Source organism: Poecilia mexicana, unplaced genomic scaffold (assembly GCF_051168715.1).
Source record: "Poecilia mexicana isolate PSO_F unplaced genomic scaffold, ASM5116871v1 scaffold_9, whole genome shotgun sequence".
In the NCBI taxonomy this organism is placed as follows: Eukaryota; Metazoa; Chordata; class Actinopteri; order Cyprinodontiformes; family Poeciliidae; genus Poecilia; species Poecilia mexicana.
Genome location: NW_028263378.1, coordinates 15,567,896 through 15,587,241, shown reverse-complemented (window position 1 = coordinate 15,587,241; position 19,346 = coordinate 15,567,896). Strand labels below are relative to the sequence as shown.

The window sequence follows — 19,346 nt, the reverse complement described above, 5'->3', positions numbered from 1 at the left end:
GAGCAATTGTGGCAGATTAAAGAAGCGACCGCACATACAACTTTTATTTTGAAAGCATGATTTTACATTGAAGTGTCTCTCACTTCACAGCGTTTCCTTCCTACGTTTTTCCGGTTCCACAGGTTTCAGAAGTGGTCGAACTTCTGACTGCGTCAAATCTGCTTAACTTTTCGTTGGCACATCACATTTTCCTTATTGGTATTTTATATCCTCAGGCATTTCCGTGTACTCTATCGACTTATTTAATGGTTGTTACTGAGATTGAGTGAATTATGAAGAGTTTATGACAGAAACCTTTCTTTAAGTGAAGAAACCTCCTGAAGGTTGGGATGATTCTCCCCGCTCGTTGACTGACAGGTGAGCAGCATTGATTTATTGACGGATTTATTGATTGTTTTATGCAAAGGTTGAAATGTTACATTGAGTCAGCCAGCATTGGCTCCAGCACCGTCAGCTGACGGTCAGCCGCTCTGACTTTACAGCGATTAGCAAACGGCTAACGCCAATTCTCATAAACTAAGATTTCTGGAGCTTCACTTGCTATTTAACCAGGGAATCTGCATTAAATTTCTTTAGGCTTTTACAAAACCCCGTAGAATTTATTTATAGTTTGAAATGTTGCCAGAAAATCTTAGTAGTTCTTTAAACTTACAACTATTTTCAAGTTGCTTCTGACTGTTTTCTGCCTGAGATTACAGGTGCACTTCAATAAAAACTGTCTCTCCTGGTTGGACCCCCTTTTATATGAGTTACTGCGAGTCAGTGCGGCGCGGCATGGAGGCGATCAGCCCCTGCTCTGCAGAATGTAATGGAAACCCAGGTTGCTTTGAGAGCGACCTTCTCATGTTGACAGTTCTCTGAAGATTATTGTGTCAGGGCGGTTTTCTGGCCAATCAAGAACGGCAACACTGTGGTCATTGAACCAGCTTTTGGCGTCTTTGGCCCTGTTGGCAGATGCCAAGTACTGCTGGAAAATGAAATCAGAATAGCCACAAAGCTTATCATCAGAAGGAAGCATGAAGCGCTGTAAACACTAGTTGTTCTGACTTTGGAATTGATTAAATATAGTGGACCAACATCAGCAGACGACATGTGAACCCAAATCATCACTGAATGTGGAAACTCAATGCTTGACTTCAAGCAACTTGGATTGTGTGTGTCTCCACTTCTCATTTCCAATCTGGGACCACAGCTTCCAAATGAAATGCAAACTTTAGTGGCTCACCCTCCTAGTGACGGTTGTCACCGACTGCAGGGCAGCTCTCAAGTCCTCCACATGATTGTGAGGACATAGTCGTAAATTAGTTTTCTATAATTTTCAAATGTTCTGAGAAAGAAAAATTGGGGTTTTCGCTATTTGCAAGCAATACCTGTTAAAATAATTGAAATAACCCTTGAAATCACCTTGTGTCCAAGGGCATATTAGTTTGACTTTTTCAATTGAATTACAGAAATAAATAAACATTTCAATGATTTAATTTATTGAGAGACATGCATATTTTCCATAAAAACTAAAGCTCTGATTATCATTTGTTACACCAATAACGCAGTAGTAACAAAACTTTTTACACTTTGTCAAAAAAAAACAAACAAACATTGGCAATCCTTGCCGTTTTAGACAAGTTGATGAAGCATTGTTCTGATTTAATCTTAACTGGAGCAACTTGTGAAGTTGAGACAACAAACATTCCTGAATTTGTGTTTTGTACAACCAGGCTGAGATTAAGAGATTTTAGATCTTATAAACTGAATAACTGGACAAAGCTGATTCCAACAGATTATGGAAAGACTGGAGAACAGACGGTGAATAAAAAAGGTTTGCAACATGAGTGTTTTCAAATTTAGATCAAAATGATTACCCCTAGTTTCTCTCGGAGGAAGAAAGCAATAAAAATAAGCCATAATATTATGAATATTATCCTAAAAGATGTATGAAATCAGAGCTTTCAAAAGCGGGGCCTGTTCAGGACTAATGCAGTGGTTATTATGGTATGGCTCATTTTGTGTACTAGTAAAAAAAAATACTGACCCTTGTCTTATAAATTTGAAACTCTATTAACCAATTTCTTGTTGAAAATGATTAATATAGCAGTGTGATGATGATGCTTTTTATTATGATGATGAAAATTGCTACAACTCTTTGTTTCGACAAATTTAAAGTTGTATTACAGCCCACACAACTTAAGTAAGATGTCAAATCTATGGGGTCGGATCTTAATTTGTTCAACTTTTCTCTTCTCTGCTCCAGTTATTGCAATAAAAGATTATTCTGTCTGTTTCTTGCAAAATAAATCTTAATTCTTAAAATTACTTTTTTTAGAGCCACTTAAATGTGTCTTTATTTATCCAAGGTAATGTAGCTGCCTAATCTGAATACAAACGTATCAAGTAAACATGAATGAGAAATCTGAAATTATATGAAAAGTTTACATGAACACTGTGTTGGAGGCCTGGGTGCAGAGTTCATGCATCGGTTTCTGTCAATATTTTGCCACTTAATTTCTCTTCCCAACACCTCTTTATGATTCATCTATTTAGGTGACCTAAGAGAACGTCATCATGTGGACAGAGAAACAAAGAGGGCTCAGAGTTTCCCAGGAGGAACTGCTCTGTAAGAACGCCTGTGGGTATTATGGAAACCCAGCGTGGAAAGGCTTCTGCTCCAAGTGCTGGAGAGAGAGATCACGCCCGCCTGGATCACAAAGACAAGACACGAGGTGGACGCTTTACTTATATCACACCATCAGCTTTTCTGTTTGTAACATGATCCTGACGTACCATCCTCCTTGCAGACCCAGCAGCGATGGAGTCCCACCCACGTTCTCCAAATTCGAGGAGAAGAAAAACATTGAGAAGGGTCGACGAATAAGCACAGTGAGGCGGCTGTTCTGGGGCAGCTCTTCACCTCCAAAACCCCAAGGTTGGCCTTCTAAGGTCCTAAGCTTCTTTTTCTCAGTTTTGGGCTTGACCGAATTCCCTATAAAATATAAAAATAATGGAATAAGAACTTAAAGGCTGTAAAGTCGTTATATGTCAGCTAACAGGTAGGTTGTCAGAATGATGTGTCCAGGTTTTCCTCCTCGCATAGCGTTTTGCTTGTTGGCTATGTAGGTTAATATTATTGTCATGAAAGTTTGTGGTTGTTTTGCTGGAAAACTCCTACTCCTCCTATACGAACCTGGAAGTTGTTAGAGATGATCATGTGCAGTTTTGCAGAAATAATCTTGTGGATGATTGTTTGATCTTGCGTCCACTTTTTTGTCTTTCCAGAGACCTCTGAAAGCCACACTAAGATGTTAAAAGCCTATGAGAGCCTTGAGCCCGGAGACTTCACCGGTTTTCTGAAGATCCTGCGGAGTCCACCTTCTCAGCGTCTGCAGTCCCGCTGCACAGCTTTCCTCAACACAATGGAGGCTTATCATGTAACTATGTCCACGAATATCTGTACTTATAGTTGCTTCCTTTTTAAAAAAAAAAGTGACATCCTTATCAAAGCCTGGCACCATTTTCAGAATCTGCAAGTACAGAAGCAGTCGGACCTTGTCCAGGATTTCTATCAGTCTTTTGCTGAATATTTTAGAAGTGAGTACAATTGTCGCAGTTTGTTCGGATCTGTTTTTTCTTAAATCTAGAAGAAAGATGTTTAGTAGTCTTTTTTTTTTTTTTTTTAGGCTTCCCAGAGACTCAGGTCACTCAGATAATGGAGCATGTGGAGAAGCTTATAATGACTCGGTTGCACAAATGGGTTTTCTGCCATGACAGCTGTGATGACGAACAGAAGGACCTGGCTCTTCAGCGCCGAATACGGTAACGATGTTAAGAAATTAGCAACTCATCTCCAAATGTAATTAGTGACGTTCATGCCTTCTGCAGTTATGAACTCAGGGTTTCTTCACAGTCTGGAAAAAGATCGAATTGGTTTGAATTATTTTTTCCAGATTTTGATATTTTAACAAAGTAGAATACAGAAAAAGGTTTTAATTCTCCTCTTCCTCAGAAATCATTTTTTGCTAATTAAAATATAACCTAAGATTCTACATTCTGATTCCATATGCATTAAAAAGTGCATGTGGAAATTTTAGTGAAGCCCTCAATCGGATGATTTTTACATCAACCTATTAATTTATGGGGTTTTTTTTTTCTCTGCATTCATGAAACTAGGTTGCAAAGTCTGAAGTTTGAAAATATGTACATTTTAAACTGGTAATTTTGTAGGAACTCCTTAAACATTGGCTCTCAAGTCTTGCTTCTCATTGATCATTTTCCTTTTCAGCTCCCTAAACTGGGTCACACCACAAATGCTGAGTGTGCCTTTTCCGGATGAAGACACCCCAGTCACAGGCGACCCCTTCCTGCCTGCCATAACAGGTGATTTACCTCATTTACTGACTCGATTGTGGATATTTAGAAGCTTTCAGTCTTTAACTAACTTGAGTAAAATTGTTGTCCATTTCTTTGCTTAATTATTTAACTGTCACAGCATTAAGCAACTAAATGAAGTTAAAGACATGTGAATGCATTGAAATAATTTGATGCCATGGTTCTCAAAATGTGGCACAAGGGACACTCAGAGGAAATATTAGTAACTATCAACAATTTGAAAAGTAAATGAATAACTAAACTAATGTGGAGCGAATCAACCAAAAATAACCATCGTTACAGTTAATAGTTTTTTCTAGAGTCAACACAAAAAACGTAGAAGTCCAACCCATTGTGGCAGACGCAGTTTAAAATATCTTGTGGTTCTTGTTATAAAGTGCCTGAGAACCAGGGGTTTAAAATATTGTCATGGTTCATTTATCTTTTTTTTTTTTTTTTTAAATCAGCCATAATAGAAATGGATGCCAAGCGAGCGCCGCAGGACAAGCTAGCCTGTGTGTCAAAGTGCAGTCAGCACATTTTTGAAGCGCTGTCCACCTCCAACAACGAGCCTGCTAACGCGGATGACTTCCTGACGAGCCTGGTGTACGTGGTGCTGAAAGCCAATCCGCCTCGCCTCCACTCCAACATGCAGTACATGATTCGTTTTGGCCTCCCTCACAGCCTCATGGCTGGAGAGAGCGGCTACTATTTCACAAACTTGGTAAGTTGTGTACGAAAGCGCTCGTCCTTCACACGCCGCAGAGTTGGGGAGATAACCCAAGCTTGTCTTTGTCCCCTGCTTCAGTCCTGTGCGGTGGCTTTCATTGAGAAACTGGACGGACCGGCTCTCAACCTCAGTCCTGAGCAGTTTGACGGCTACATGCGAGGCCAGCGCGCCCCTGCAGCGTTAAGGAGGCAGCAGAAGGCCAATGCCACTCAGAAGCTGCTGGAAGAGCTACAAGGAAGGCAGGAGAAGCTGCACCAAGGTGTGGATGCTCTGAACATGCAGCTGCAGAAATGGGTCCAAGTAGTTAATTCCCAGCTGGATGAGGCAACGAGCCAGTTTGATAAGGTACAGAAGGAGATAACATCTCAGGCGGAGGCCTCTGAGGTCGTGACCTCTTCAGCTGAGGATGGATTCCAACAGAGGGAGGAGGAGGAACAGCAGCCTGAGAGCGAAGCTCTAGAAGAAACGATCTGATAGCCCACCAGAGGCATCAGAACCCCCCCTGGTGTGGTACCTCATGGTCAGCACTAACAGACTAACGCTGCCGGACAAACAAGACCTACATTCCACTGACAGATTTGCACAAGTTTCCAAACAAAGAGACGTGACTCATGAGCTGAAGAAATGAGGATGAAGGAAAAAACATGAAGGAAACTTGGGGCGCATTTGTTCTGAGGCGTCTGAAGGGCCTAAATATCTTTATCAAGTTATTTTAACTTTAATGAGGTCATTAAAACACATTCCAGCTTAGTTTAAAAATACGTATTAACACACAGGCACTTCTAACACAACACTCAGAGGTGCTGAGCACAAAATATTTTCCCTCATGTCGTACACCGCGATGACTTTATGGTGACAGGTCAAAATGTGAACTAGTATCAACCACTACAAGTTTGCAAGGGGATGTTTGTGGCAAAGGTTTCTCAGAGCTGTCTAACTTATAAAATGTTTTTCTTTGCAATGTTATGTAACACATTTCCATATGTGATGGTGTACAAAAGATGTTTACAGTTGTTGATTTATGAAGAAAATTAAAGTTATATTTTTGTTCAATAATCGAATCAAATCATAGATTAAAGCAATTTGATTTATAGATTATGCATGACTGATTTTAAATTTTACCCTGATTTGACATGTTTTGCTGTTATAAAATTTAAGTTGAGACTAGCTGCAGAGCAGACCACTGATGTGAGTTAGATACTTCAGTTTTATGGACAAGATCCAGGTTTAAATTTATTGAGAAGAGGAAATGATGACAAACATGAAGAGAAAAGGGAAACCATATTTGGATAAATCTAAATACTTTGTAAGAGGCCATGTGGCAAAGAGGAATTAAATTTGAAATGGGTGTTTGAACAAAACACCACCATACAAAACAGAAAGTAAGCATGATTTTATTTCATACCAACAAGATTGACGTTATGGAGTAGCCAGACCTATTCCTGAAGGTACCTTAACTACAAGAGAAAACTAACCAAAAAATGCAGAGCAGCTGTGGAATGTAGTTTACGCTCCCTGGGCTGGAACACCTGTACACAGGTGAAAAAGGCTTGTCCACTCTACTGTTATGTAAATGTGAAGCAGTTCTCATGAGCTGTGGTTATGCTAAACATAACATTTTCAGTGATTCCCAGGAAAACTAAATTAAGCTCATTTCAATTTACACAGCAGGAGTTTAAGTTTGTAAAGAAAAATGGAGATATTTTAAACGTCTAATATTAGCTCACTTCCCGTAGAGCACTTGCTACCAAAAAGATTAGAACATCATGACATCTGCTTATCAGATGCAGCAGATCGATCAAAGTCCAGTCTGTTCCAGATGGTGCTGCACTGATGGAGTTATAGAAACAGCTGGAACCTGCTTGGACATGCAAGCATGAAGACAGTCAGTTATATTAAAAGACACACGAACTTTCCCCAAAATTTTATTTTGGCTTATTAAACCACTGAAGAATTGTGTGTCTTATTTACACGAGAGTAATAATGAAAATGTACAAATGCATTATATTTTTTGCTTTCTGTAAGTAAAAGGTTTTATATTTTGGTAGTATCTACATTTGGACAGTTGGGGTCGCTGCACCGGAAGTAGCGTCATAGAAACGCTTGTAGCCGGAAGAGAGAGATTGTTTAGCAGCCATGAAGATGACAGGAGAAAACAGAGCTGAAGGCTCTGAAATAACAATGGACGACGTGAAGAACCTTATTAAAAAGAAAGATGAAATTGAAGAGCAGATAAAGGCTTACCACGACGTTTTAGAAGACGTAAGTTGTTCCCGCACTCTGAAGTTATCTAGTCCTGCGCTGCGCTGAACTTGTTTCTCTTGTTGTTTATAGCAAGGTGTCGGAGTTGAGGGTCCTCTGGTTGACGCTGAGGGTTATCCCCGAGCAGATGTTAATTTGTACACGATCAGGGACGCGAGGCACAATATATCATGTAAGGATGTGTTTGTCTTTGTGTTTCTCTATAAGCAGTTCCTGGGTGAACTACAGCCACTTCAGTCATCTCACAAGTTTAGTTTACTTTCCATTCAGTCTTTCTGAAGTTGAACTACATTGTGTTGTCGGAAGTATTCGCTCCTTTTTCCTCACAAACTTGAATGACATCTCCATGCTTAATCCACATAATAGATACCACCCTTTGCGGTTTTAACAGATTCTTTTTATGAGGTCAAACACTGATGTTGGACAAGAAGGCATGAGTTGCAGTTTCTGCTCTTGAGGTGTGGATTCTGTGCAGACAGTGAAGTTCGTGCACACCAGTCTCTCTCCTCCATATCTTAATGGACCTTGCTTTTTGCATTGGTACCCAGCCTCACACTACAACCCCCTTTGCTCCAAACTTTGCATGTGACATGAAGCAGTCAAAAGCAGTGTTATTCTCCTGCAAACAGCCAAACGCAGAGTTGTCTATTGCATTGCCAGACGGAGAGAAATGATTAATCAGTTCAGAAAACAGGTCTCCACTGTTGGAGAGTCTGGTGTCAATGTGCTTTACACAACTCCATCTGACACTTTGCATTGCAGTTGGTGACATAATGCTGGGTATAGCTTCACAGTCATCCATTAAGCTAATCTGAAGAACATAAAGTTTGAAATTCTGTAGCTATTTATACTACAGAAAGTTGGTGAACTCTGCAGATCTGGTGTTTTATGCAACTCAGACTCTGTTGGCCCTATGCTGTGATTTAGCCAACCACTGTGGAGAGACTTGCTATCGTTTCCGATCACTTCCACTTTCTTATAATACCACTAACAGACGAGACAGACAAGAACATTTAGTAACAAGAACATTTTACAACCAGACTTATTTTATAGGTGACAACATCCCAACAGGCTACCACACAGGAAGTGACTGACAGACCTACATTCAATTATTTGAATGGGTGAATAAATATCTTCGGCATTATTGTGAACTTTACAAAGGCGAGTTCAATCAGACATAGAGGGGCTGGGTATGAATGGCCGCCATTGTTTTCAGACTTTTATTTGTAAAAAAAAAAAAAAAAATCCTAAAAAACATATGTAAAAAAATTATGCATAATTTTCATTCCCCTTAAAGGATAGTGTACTGTTTTGTGTTGGCCTATCACATCAAATCACAAAAAGTTTATTGTTCAAACAGTTGGAGAATGTCTGCAAGGCTCTTCAAATAATATAAGTGACCCTCCTGTTTGAAACTCTTTCCCATGTGAAACGTAGCTAGAATACAACGGTTGGTTAGCTGTCAGTTTTGCTGCTTGGCTTTCTCTTTGAAAAGAGAGCATTATTATTCTTCACGGCACTTCAACTGCAATGTTTGTTCTTGCACTTAAGCTGTTAGGCTTTTGTTTTGTTTGTGTCTCAGGCCTACAAAATGACCACAAAGCCATCATGGCAGAGATTGAAGAGGCTCTGCACAAGCTCCACGCTAGAGAGAAAGCCAAGCGGGAACGAGACGAGGCAGAAAGCCAGGAGGAGCCGATGGAGGAGCAGGTCACTCTGCCTCCTCCCTTTGCTCGAGTGGATGCCGTCACGTACGGCTCACCTGCTTCTGGAGCTGTGAGGAACATCTTCTCTGCTCTTTAACTTAGTCAAACCTTCAGATAAACCAACATTTATGCTGACATTCATGCTTAATGTTTCAATTTCTTTGAGCCTGACTGTTTGTATTTTCTTACAGGGGCTCAAAGTAGGAGATGAAGTCATCGAGTTTGGCTCTGTAAACACAAACAACTTTCAGAATCTGCAGAACATTGCTGCAGTGGTGCAACACAGTGAAGGAGTAAGTTTAGTTTGATTTCACTTGTTTAAATTGAAAAATAAATTGTTTTTAGTATTATTGATCTTGCAGTTTGCTGTAGCTTAGTAATTCAATTTTCACGTTTTATTTCACTTTACTTTCAAAAACAACGTGAGCTTGATTGCTTTTACCATGATTGTACTTTTTGAACATGCCTATCAGCCGTTGTAAACGGCAGCATAATGTTCGTTTTCAGAAACCTTTACGGGTCGCTGTGATAAGAGACGGCCAGAAGGTTCAGATGAGCCTGACTCCACAGCGGTGGTCCGGCAGGGGTCTGCTAGGGTGAGCGCACAAAGCGACACAAAAACTGTCATTCTGTCACATGTAGGCAGCAGAAGAAGTTAGTGAGACTATTTGTTATTAGAATAACTGTTAACATTACAATTATTTATTTATTTTTTTGTTGTTTTTCAGGTGCAACATTGTTCCAGTCCAGCGATAATCCACACGACCTTATTCCAGATTTAAATCCGTGAATCTCCTGAGTGTTTTCTACTCTGTACAGCAGAAGTTTGGATCTATTTTCATTTTCCAGTTTCCTAATGAAAATCTTGAACATTTTCTCCATACAATGACTAAGAGTGGAATATGTCAAAATTAAACTGCTGAACTCATGATTAAGACCTGCATACATTCTTCTGCACACGTTTAAAGAGGCCAGCTTTTGGATTGAAGTTTTTTTTTTCTCTCGGGAGCTTGAAAGAAGATGGTCATGGTTATTAAAGATGGGATGCTTCAGTAATTCTTATCCTGTGTGTACATATGATTACTTTGGTTGAATAAATAGTTTTCTTGAAGAAAACAAGTAAGAAACATTTTGACTTGTATGAAGTGATGAATTTTTGCAATAAATGCATTTTATTCAATCTCATGGGAAAGACTCATAAAAAACATATTTAAGATTAAATGATGGTGTGTTAAATGGATAAACTACTACAGTTGTGCTATTATAGCCAAAATATATATTTTTTTTAAATACCAGTGACCAGTTTATGCAGAGATGATGTATAACTGGTTGTTGTTTGGCGTGATTCCTTGTTGTGTATTAAATTCAGATATTACTGTGGATGGAGTTCACATAGCGTATTTTATATTAGTGAAGTTACAGCGAATCAGCTCTTGGTGGATTTTTTTTAAAATTTTCAGTAGTAAATTTGACAAAGCACATAAAGCAGAAGAGACTAAATTCAAAAACGTCATTTCCTTAGTAATGAGACTGAAGAGCTTCTTCTGCAGATTAAATTGTTAAAAATCAATGATAGAAACAAGGCTGTAAAATCCAGAAATGTCCATTGAAACACTCCTTGTGCTGGGTGTGTTGGGTCTTTTATTATGTTTTTTTTTTTTTTTTTTTTTGCTTTGCAGAGAAGAGAAGAATAAGAAAAATCTTCCACATGTTCGTCTTCTCAAAGGTTTCCAGAAAATCTTTGCTCTAACAGCAAATACATTTTACCCAGGAGATTTCAGTAACAAAATCAGTATATACATTTGGATCAGGGGCTTCTTCTTCTAAAAAAAACTGATTTGCCTAAATGACAGTGAGTGGAAATCAAAACAATCATCAAGCCGCTTGCTTCAATTTCTTCTTTTTAGGTTTGACCATCTGAGGTAGCTGGATTTTAAAGGCCGTCCTAAGAACAAACAGATTTTTAACCATTACTGTCAAGCAAACTACAAAGTAAACAAACAGATTTTACCTGGCATACGGTAAAGTCAAAGTAACAGACTTACTCGCATGTTGTGCAAATGGGGCTGAAGTTGCAGAATACTTGGAAGCAAACGAGAGAAAAAAATCACCGCAAATACAAACAACATTGTGTCTTTGAAACGCACGTGACGGCGTGCGGTACTCACTCGACAGACAAACGGAGCAGACGTAGCCGATCTCGATGAGGTTACGGTGGCAGAAACAGGCAGCTCTGTAGTCCACGTGGGCAGGCGGCGGCAGCACCAGCTGGGAGCGCTGCTCCGAGTCGGGCAGGAACACCCACTGTTCCCAGAGCAAAGACATGCTGACTCTACCTTCAAGTTGCAACCACTGCAAGCCGCAGCAAACGGCAGAAACACTCACCAGCAGGTACTGAGCCAGGGCTACTTTCTGCGGTATCTTCAGGTACAAGCCTCCTGTTATGTCGCAAGCCTAAAACACAAACATCACTCCTGGTGGTACCGCTTTTTGTTTTAATGTCCACTGACTGATATTTTGTCGGTCATTTATTACACCCTCACAGTTGTAATGCTAGGTTAACAAGCCTGCATCAAAGACGTACCTGCTGAAGCAGCCCCGAGTCTGAGTCCAGCACACACGCATCTATCAGGATGTTCTGGCAAAAGTATAAACGGAGGTTGTTGTTTTTTGTTTTTAATCAATTGAAAAGATACATTAGTGAAAGTCTAGAGCAGAGATTTAGTTTTACCTGCTTTTGTGCAGCAAAAATCACATTCATGAAGTTCATGTACTGGAGAGCGCAGTCATCAGCTGCTTTTATCACCTAACCAAGACGAGCAACACAAAACGAGACGCTGATTTCACATCTTCGCCATTTTGTCCCTGTGCAGGATCGTCTATTATCAGATGGTATTTATTAACCATAACTGCTTTTTGGACAACCAATTTAGAACTGATTCAGAACCACAATCAATAAAAACAGGGTGAAACATAAGAGGTTTATGAACAAATGATGTGGGATTTTAGCTTTTTATGAGCTACATATTATTCATATAAATTAGTTTTTTTAGTAACTATATTTACTTATTGCGTTTCTTTTCTCTCTGTTTGAGTTCTCACAGGTTACTCTGGCTTTCTGTCCAAAATCAATAGGTTGGTCACTCTAAATTGCCCACAGGTGTGTGTATGAGTGGTTGTGTATCTCAGTGTTACCCTGTGACAGACTGGAAACCTGTCCAGCCTCTAAACTATCTGCAGCTTAATAAACGCTCCAGACAAAAAGCACCACACCCTCCGATTGCCGGATATTTCTAGTACGTTTTAATGCTACAATTACTCAGAAATATGTAACAAGCTGAAAAACTCAACTTTAAGTGCATGGGTACAAAATGACATGGGAGTACCAACAGCTGAACTGATCAGGAAAAGCAAAACCAAGTGAGGAATTAAGTAAGATCTTACCAATATCCTTGACTTCATCTCTTGTCCAACTAAAAAAAAAAGTAAAATGCAACGTTTCTAATATAAGAAAATAATAATAATAATACTAATAATAAAAAAATAGATTCAGTTTAATCTGACTTTACCTTCTAACTCTTTTGAGACCCTGTTAATATCTGCAGGGTGACGTTTTAAGGACAATTAGAAAAAGCAGCTCACACTAATTTCTTCTGACCCAATGAGCAAATCAAAGCTGCACGTAGGGTTACTTCAGAGAAGTCAGTCATAAAACTTCATGACTGTAATGACATAGAAATAATTCACTTTTTGTTAGCTGAACCAATTTCCTGAATACTGAATTATCAAAGATGTTTCACTGAAAGGATACAGCAGAGGGCTTTGGCAAGAGATCCTGCCAACAGGGTGTCAGTTGAATTCCCCGTCACTTCAGCTGTAAGAAGACACACAGCAGTCACCGGTATGTTTAATAGTGAATCATTAAATAGCTTATAATAATATTAAACAAAAGGTTTAATATTAACCTTTTGTTAATATTAACGAAAGGTTAATATTATTCCCACCACTGTCTCCACTTTCCCAACTCTTACTGGGATACAAGAAGTGACTGGATAAAAGAGAAAAGTGATGGAAGGTATAAAACACTGCAGCATTTTAGTTCCAAACACTAAAAAACATCTGTAGCAAAACAAAAAAGAAAACTAATAATAGTGAGTCATTAAATAGCTGAAAATAATATTAAACAAAAGGTACCAACCAACCAAATCTGAGTTCCTCTTACATTAGCTTTAGTCACATGCTATAAAAACCAGTGTTTTTTTTTTTTTTTTTTACTCACTTTTAGTCATAATACTCCTGATCTCTTCAGCAATGAGGTTGTTGGCGACAGCTAGAAGTTCGTATTTTCCATCCCGGCTGGAGGAAATTTCATCCCCACCACTGTCTCCACTTTCCCAACTCTTACTGGGATACAAGAAGTGACTGGATGAAAGAGAAAAGTGATGAAAGGTATAAAACACTGCAGCATTTTAGTTCCAAACACTAAAAAACATCTGTAGCAAAAAAAAAAAAAAGAAAACTAAATTGTCACAATATAGGTTTAACGTAATTTCTGGATCAAGCGTGGCAATACAATATTATAAAAGCAAGGCTATGTAGAAGAATAAATAGATATCCAATCCAGTAAGAACAAAAAAAACTGGAGTTACAATAATTAGACTTTTTTTGACAAATATTAATACAGATTTTGACTGATTCTGGTATCATTTTTGCAAAGACATTTTCATGCAAAAAATAAAAAGTTACGTAGGTCTTTAGCCTACAAAAACTGAAGGAATTACACGATTATGCTTGGGGATGGATGGAAGGAGGGACTGGCTGGAAGGACAGGGTCAAATTTCAATTACTCTGTTAATCCCAGACGGAAGGTAAACAAAGGTTTCTTATAATGTTGTGAACTGTGGTTACCTGTCTTGACAGTGACTGGCGATAACGGCCAGCCTGTTTGTCCTTGTCATTGCCATATGGGAATTTCCCATCACCATGACGGCATCCAGACACTTGCACAAAGTGAACTTAAAAAATAGAAACACAGTGGATACTGTTCTCAGAGACAGGCAGACATTTGTGTTCAAATATTAGAATTAAACATCATTTTTCATAGCTTGCTTTCTGATATAAATTACTTTATTTTTTAAAGATAAAACCTCAAATGGACAATAGAAAAAGAGAAAAGGGACTAATTCCTGGATTAGTGTATTTCTTTTGCTTTGCTCTTAACATGCCATATGCAAAGAAATAATTTACCTAATCACTACTGAGTGAGTAGAAAATATGACTGAGATATCAGAAATAAGGAAGAGGATACCTCTGGCTCACGCTGACCTTGCTGACCCCACCAGATGGGATTCACATCAACCACGATGACCAGGAGATTCAATTCATCCTCTGCAAAAAACAAAAAACAAAAAAACATGACGAATATCAACCCAATGGAAAAGAAACGACCCAGCAAAAACATAATGTTTGCCAATAATGGACATATTATGAGCAGGACAGACCTGAAGCCATTTCGTTAAGTTTTTTGTTAGAAACCAAAGGAGAATAGATGTTCTTCCAGCTTTATCTGCTGCTAATTTCCATCTCTGGTGAATTACAATATTAGCTGATAGCGTATAAAATGTTGCTAACGTCTTATCTAGAATAAGTTATCCAGGTTCGAGGAAAAACTACATAAAACCGCTTCCCTTCTCACAACATCCGCATCTTCTTCTACTGTCTGATAGACTGAAGAACGCGAGGCGCCCTGCTGCCACCTAGCGCCAGGATTGATTTTGCACAACAAATTGAGACATTTTGTTACGATCACCCAGCAAATAAAGTTGAGAAAAAGGTTTTAAAAATAATAATAAAAATGTAAAAGTAAAATAAATAGGGCAGAAAGTTGATGGCAGCTTAATGTTGTCTAATATAATCAAAACCATCTCTTATACAAGACTACTCTTTTTTATTTTTTTCAAATTGCATAGCTTTACAGACCCGGATTTTAGACATCTGAATTCAAAATATTCACCAATTTAAATTCGAATGGCAAGTTCCAGAAATCAAAAAGACACACAAATGTAAAACAACTTCTGGATATTACATTGCTTTTTTGATACTTGGACTCACTTTGATAGAACAAGACAGTATAATGGGAATGTCCTTTATTGAAAGTGGGAAAGTCTAGGCGTACCTTCAGAAAAATTACAGGCAAATGGAAGCATGCAGATTCACAAAGCAGTAAAACATAAAAAATAGATATAAGAAACTGTACAGTAAGTGCAAAATTACAACATAAGAAATACCAGCAATAATTTGTTTGTGGTATAAACAAATTATCCAAACTTCTGAAAAATCAGTGGTTAAAGACAAAGTCATTTATGTGTTTGGAAAAATGTGCGTTAGAAAAGAAATTGTAAAACTCACAGTTATCTTTAATATTGTAAGTAATTTAAACACACAAACAGGACCCACATTTTGGGACTAAATGGCTAAATTAATCCACCTTTTAATGAGATACAGTTTATTAAAAATATAGACCTTTGCAGACATACAAAATATATATTTTCTCATTTACCAGAAAGATTAGTCATTATTTGAATTGTGGTTATTTTTTTCTCTTTTTGCCCTCGACTAAGATAATGAAAAGACCTCCTGAGATCAAAATACAAAATGTATTTCAATAAACTTGATTTTCATACATTCACAGAAGTCCACAATGTAAACAGCTGAGAGTATTTATGATGTCTTTCAGTTCAAATACAGTTTTCCAAACACAACTTAGGTGAGTTATAAATGTTATAATGCACAAACTGAAGGAAATATTTCTGAGGTGAAAGCATGCAGTAAGCACAACAAAAAGTAGTCCAATAAAAAAATTTAGCTTATTTTTACAGAAGCAAAGACATCTTAAACAAATTAAAATTAAGGTTGTTGTGCAAAATTATCAGTTTGTACTGATACTAAATGTAAAAACTTTGTCAAAATATCATTTGTACTTCTACATTACATTTTGTGGAACAATTGTTGGCGATCTGTCGATGTTACATAGATCGACAGATGTAAGATCTGTTTTCGTTTGAACGTGCCTCTTCTAATAAGCATGTTTATGGTTTCTGTATTCCAGTAAATAGCTTAAAAGCAAAACCTGAGCAAGGGAAGAAAAATAAAACTGCAATATGTTAAGAAACTGTGTAAAATGTAATTTGTAAAATATCCCTGTTTGTTCTACATAATCAAAAGAAATACCTTAGGATTAATAGATTGAACTTTTTAAGAAGGCATCACTGGCTTTAATTGTAATGACTCAAAGTCATTTGTTTTTATCCTGAAGCAAATTTGATCGATTTTCTGAAAGGTTTTGTTTCTCCTTTGTTTGAACCCCCGTGAAATTTAAAAGAATAATCAGATGGAAATTAAAATGAGAAAATACTGACATAACATCAGAAAAGGAGTCTGAACGTCTTGTTAAATCATTAAACTATCTTTGAAACAAGTAGAGTGTTTGTAAGTAAAACAGAAGGTTTAATAGATGTATGTCTTGTTCTTATGTCTTGGGTTTGTGTTTCGGCAGTGCATCGAGTGAAGCAGTTCTGTATTTCTCAGTCTGGTAGACATCGGACTCGATGGCCTCGCTGGAGTCATTCAGGGTAACATAAACATCCCCGCTAACTTCAGTGACTTTATGAGTCCTTTGTTTGACTCCTTTGGAGCGCCACTGAATCTTCAGTGGTCTGATCGTAGGATTGTCCACAGCTTGATAAAGTCCTTCACCTTCTCCCAGGGTGATCTTGTATTTGTGCCACGGACAAACAATGCACGGCCGTCCATTGAACTCCTAATGGAGATGATTGGTACAAGTGTAAAATTGGTATTACAATAAGAACTTAGTTTTCTACAGCTAACATATAAATATACAACTAAAAAGCTGTTTCACACACAAAGAAGCTTCAACACGGTACATATTTAAATGTTGTAAAGCACAGTGCCTAGCAAAAGTATACAAAACCCTTGAGTTTATTGTCTGTGGTGTTGCTTTAAACTTTGAATACTACTGCAAGGCAGAATAAAAGCAATGGAAAACCATCCACAGCTACTATCAGGCGTGATATGTTTTACTATAAATCAGAAAAAGCCAACCTCGATATCTCCATTATGTAATAGACCACCAGCATCTGTCAAAAAGAAAAAAAAAGATGCTGTTATTCCATACAGTATTTCAACTGGGCATTCCCTTTAGACTATATATCAAATCACACACACAGCTCTCCTTTGCTCTGAGCTTACGGTAGCAACGCAGGTCCATTGCATAAAGCTCCCCCTGGTGGTACACGACAAGGACATCTCTGCATCCATTCACCAGCTTCGTCACACGGCCAGCCTTAACAATATCTGCCTTCTTTCCAATGAAATGCATATCAGGAGAGAGAGCAGGGGGGTTCTCCTCTTCAGATGACATCCTGATTGTACTGCTGTATATAAAAAAAACAAACAAAAAAAAAAACACACACACACACACAATTTGTTTAACAGATCGCTCACAAACCTTAAAAGGCAAGACAGCTATAGAGTTATAAAGCGTTAATATTTGTACCAACAAGGCGATTCCCAAGTACTGGCTGAAACATTGACTTACAGAAGATGGTTAATTAGTGGATCATGCATCTGTGAGAGTCCAAGAGGTCTTTATCCTGATATTGTGATAATTATAAGTTTAAACCGTTTCTATTTTGTGAATTAGGTAAATTATCTCAATATCTGAAACAGTGAAATCAATGAAATATTTTGAACTGGAGAGTAAAGGAACTAGTACATGTTCTCTGATACTCAATCTCCTGTGCCTAACTCCAAACGATTAGTTCAGTATCATTACTAGAAGTTGGTCTATTACCAGCATGGAAGGTAAAAACTGAGCACCAAATGATCTGTACCAGGTTAGTTACTCATATATGAAGAAAATGTCAATGGGTCAAGAGTTTATCCTTGTGGAACCCCTATAAGTTTGAAGTAGTACATTTATTTAAATTGTCTAGATAATTTACAGCTGCTTATTTGGAAAAAATAAGAGGTTGACAAGAGGTTTTGTTTTGTCAAAAATGATCTTCACAATACAGACTGTAGTGACACAACCAAAATCTCTCTCCACCAATACTGTTTTTTCGTTAAAGGCCTTGGTGGGGTTAGAGCCAGTATTTACATCTATAGGAGGCTGCAGAAAGGTTCCTGGGGCAGCAAACTGGAAACAGAAGATGCACCTAAAGTTTTAAAGAACTGAAATAGCGACTGGTTTCTTTTCAGGAATGGAGTGGTCAGTGGAGTACCAGGATGTTACATGGTGAGTTCTCCTTGTAGTTTGATGTTTGTTTTGGTTCATTTGAGGCAAATAGTTGTTATTTGAAATTAATTATGAAACACATACGGTTTATTTTTTAGACAAAAATAATTAACCAACAGTTCTTTCCCACTTATGACTTTAAAAACATAGTTATTAGTAACAGCCCTCTACTTCAACAGTGAGCACCCCCTAAAATATGCCCATTTCATCCTCAGTACTACAAACATGTTGGCAACTCTTTCATGGACTTTTGGAACAAACTTATTGATCTAAAGTAAAAAGGAAAGTAATAATTTATAATAATTTGTCACCTGATCCTTTGAGTTCTTATATTTCAAACTCATTCCTAGATCTGTGTTAATGAAGTACTAGAGTTAAAATGAGTGCAATGTAGTTGAGATTCAAAGAAAAAATAAAAGGTCTCTACAAGCCACTGGAAGATACTTCTCAAAGCTATTTTAATACATAAATGAGCCTAGACTTTGGAAAGCAAGATCTGAAAAATACAGAGTTGCACTTTCACACTAATCTACAAAGATGTTGTTATGCAACATTGCTCTTGTTTGCCTGATATATTGAATAAATGAACCTATTGTGATTTGGCTCAGTCTCTGACTTAATAACCTTCAACTGGGTGCTGAAGGGACCAGACCATAAACTCCAGGCAGCTTCAGTTAGGACTTCAAACAGGTTACTATGCAACGATTCATATTGACGACTTATCTTACCAAAACTATGCGTAGGCAAACGTGGAACTGCGTTATCTTCACCCAGCAGGCTTACCCGAACATTTGGAGTCAACAAATAAAATGCAAACTACCACATGCCTATGACCAGAACTGCTGCAGACGAGCCAATATTTTGGTGTTACGTTTAGTTACGTCCCCCAAGAAACAAAAACGATGTCCCGAACTGAGACACATTCCACCTGATATTTTGGTCCCTATTTGTCATTTTATTTCTGACATTATAA

General features: G+C 38.0%; 4 protein-coding genes across 5 annotated transcripts; 2 read left to right on the top strand and 2 right to left on the bottom strand.

The window, feature by feature from the left end:
• Nucleotides 1–98: 98 nt before the first annotated feature.
• LOC106928542 (rab5 GDP/GTP exchange factor-like) lies at nucleotides 99–6,155 on the top strand. Its single transcript, XM_015004856.2, has 9 exons — nucleotides 99–357; nucleotides 2,539–2,717; nucleotides 2,793–2,920; nucleotides 3,271–3,422; nucleotides 3,513–3,582; nucleotides 3,672–3,807; nucleotides 4,274–4,368; nucleotides 4,827–5,083; nucleotides 5,168–6,155. Exons 2-9 carry the CDS (start codon nucleotides 2,560–2,562, stop codon nucleotides 5,561–5,563), a joined length of 1,392 nt encoding a protein of 463 aa, XP_014860342.2. The 5' UTR covers nucleotides 99–357; nucleotides 2,539–2,559; the 3' UTR covers nucleotides 5,564–6,155.
• Nucleotides 6,156–7,171: 1,016 nt separating this feature from the next.
• psmd9 (proteasome 26S subunit, non-ATPase 9) lies at nucleotides 7,172–10,242 on the top strand. Its single transcript, XM_088008835.1, has 6 exons — nucleotides 7,172–7,351; nucleotides 7,424–7,523; nucleotides 8,934–9,127; nucleotides 9,249–9,350; nucleotides 9,565–9,653; nucleotides 9,786–10,242. Exons 1-6 carry the CDS (start codon nucleotides 7,226–7,228, stop codon nucleotides 9,811–9,813), a joined length of 639 nt encoding a protein of 212 aa, XP_087864961.1. The 5' UTR covers nucleotides 7,172–7,225; the 3' UTR covers nucleotides 9,814–10,242.
• A 454-nt stretch (nucleotides 10,243–10,696) lies between these two features.
• gtf2h3 (general transcription factor IIH, polypeptide 3) lies at nucleotides 10,697–14,789 on the bottom strand. Its single transcript, XM_014998230.2, has 13 exons — nucleotides 14,559–14,789; nucleotides 14,366–14,445; nucleotides 13,966–14,072; nucleotides 13,337–13,479; nucleotides 12,869–12,931; nucleotides 12,627–12,656; nucleotides 12,502–12,530; nucleotides 11,789–11,863; nucleotides 11,642–11,695; nucleotides 11,443–11,511; nucleotides 11,226–11,361; nucleotides 11,103–11,139; nucleotides 10,697–11,002 (listed from the first exon to the last, which is right to left on the bottom strand). Exons 1-13 carry the CDS (start codon nucleotides 14,566–14,568, stop codon nucleotides 10,933–10,935), a joined length of 903 nt encoding a protein of 300 aa, XP_014853716.1. The 5' UTR covers nucleotides 14,569–14,789; the 3' UTR covers nucleotides 10,697–10,932.
• Nucleotides 14,790–14,984: 195 nt separating this feature from the next.
• On the bottom strand, nucleotides 14,985–19,266 carry LOC106924502 (Rieske domain-containing protein). 2 transcript variants are annotated; one of them, XM_088008836.1, is made up of 4 exons: nucleotides 19,102–19,266; nucleotides 17,326–17,507; nucleotides 17,179–17,213; nucleotides 14,985–16,876 (listed from the first exon to the last, which is right to left on the bottom strand). In XM_088008836.1, exons 2-4 carry the CDS (start codon nucleotides 17,495–17,497, stop codon nucleotides 16,586–16,588), a joined length of 498 nt encoding a protein of 165 aa, XP_087864962.1. In that variant the 5' UTR covers nucleotides 17,498–17,507; nucleotides 19,102–19,266; the 3' UTR covers nucleotides 14,985–16,585. The 2 variants fall into 2 exon arrangements, with proteins under 2 accessions (XP_087864962.1, XP_014853726.1); XM_014998240.2 differs by having other exon boundaries at nucleotides 17,326–17,510; nucleotides 19,102–19,264.
• Between the last annotated feature and the right edge of the window lie 80 nt (nucleotides 19,267–19,346).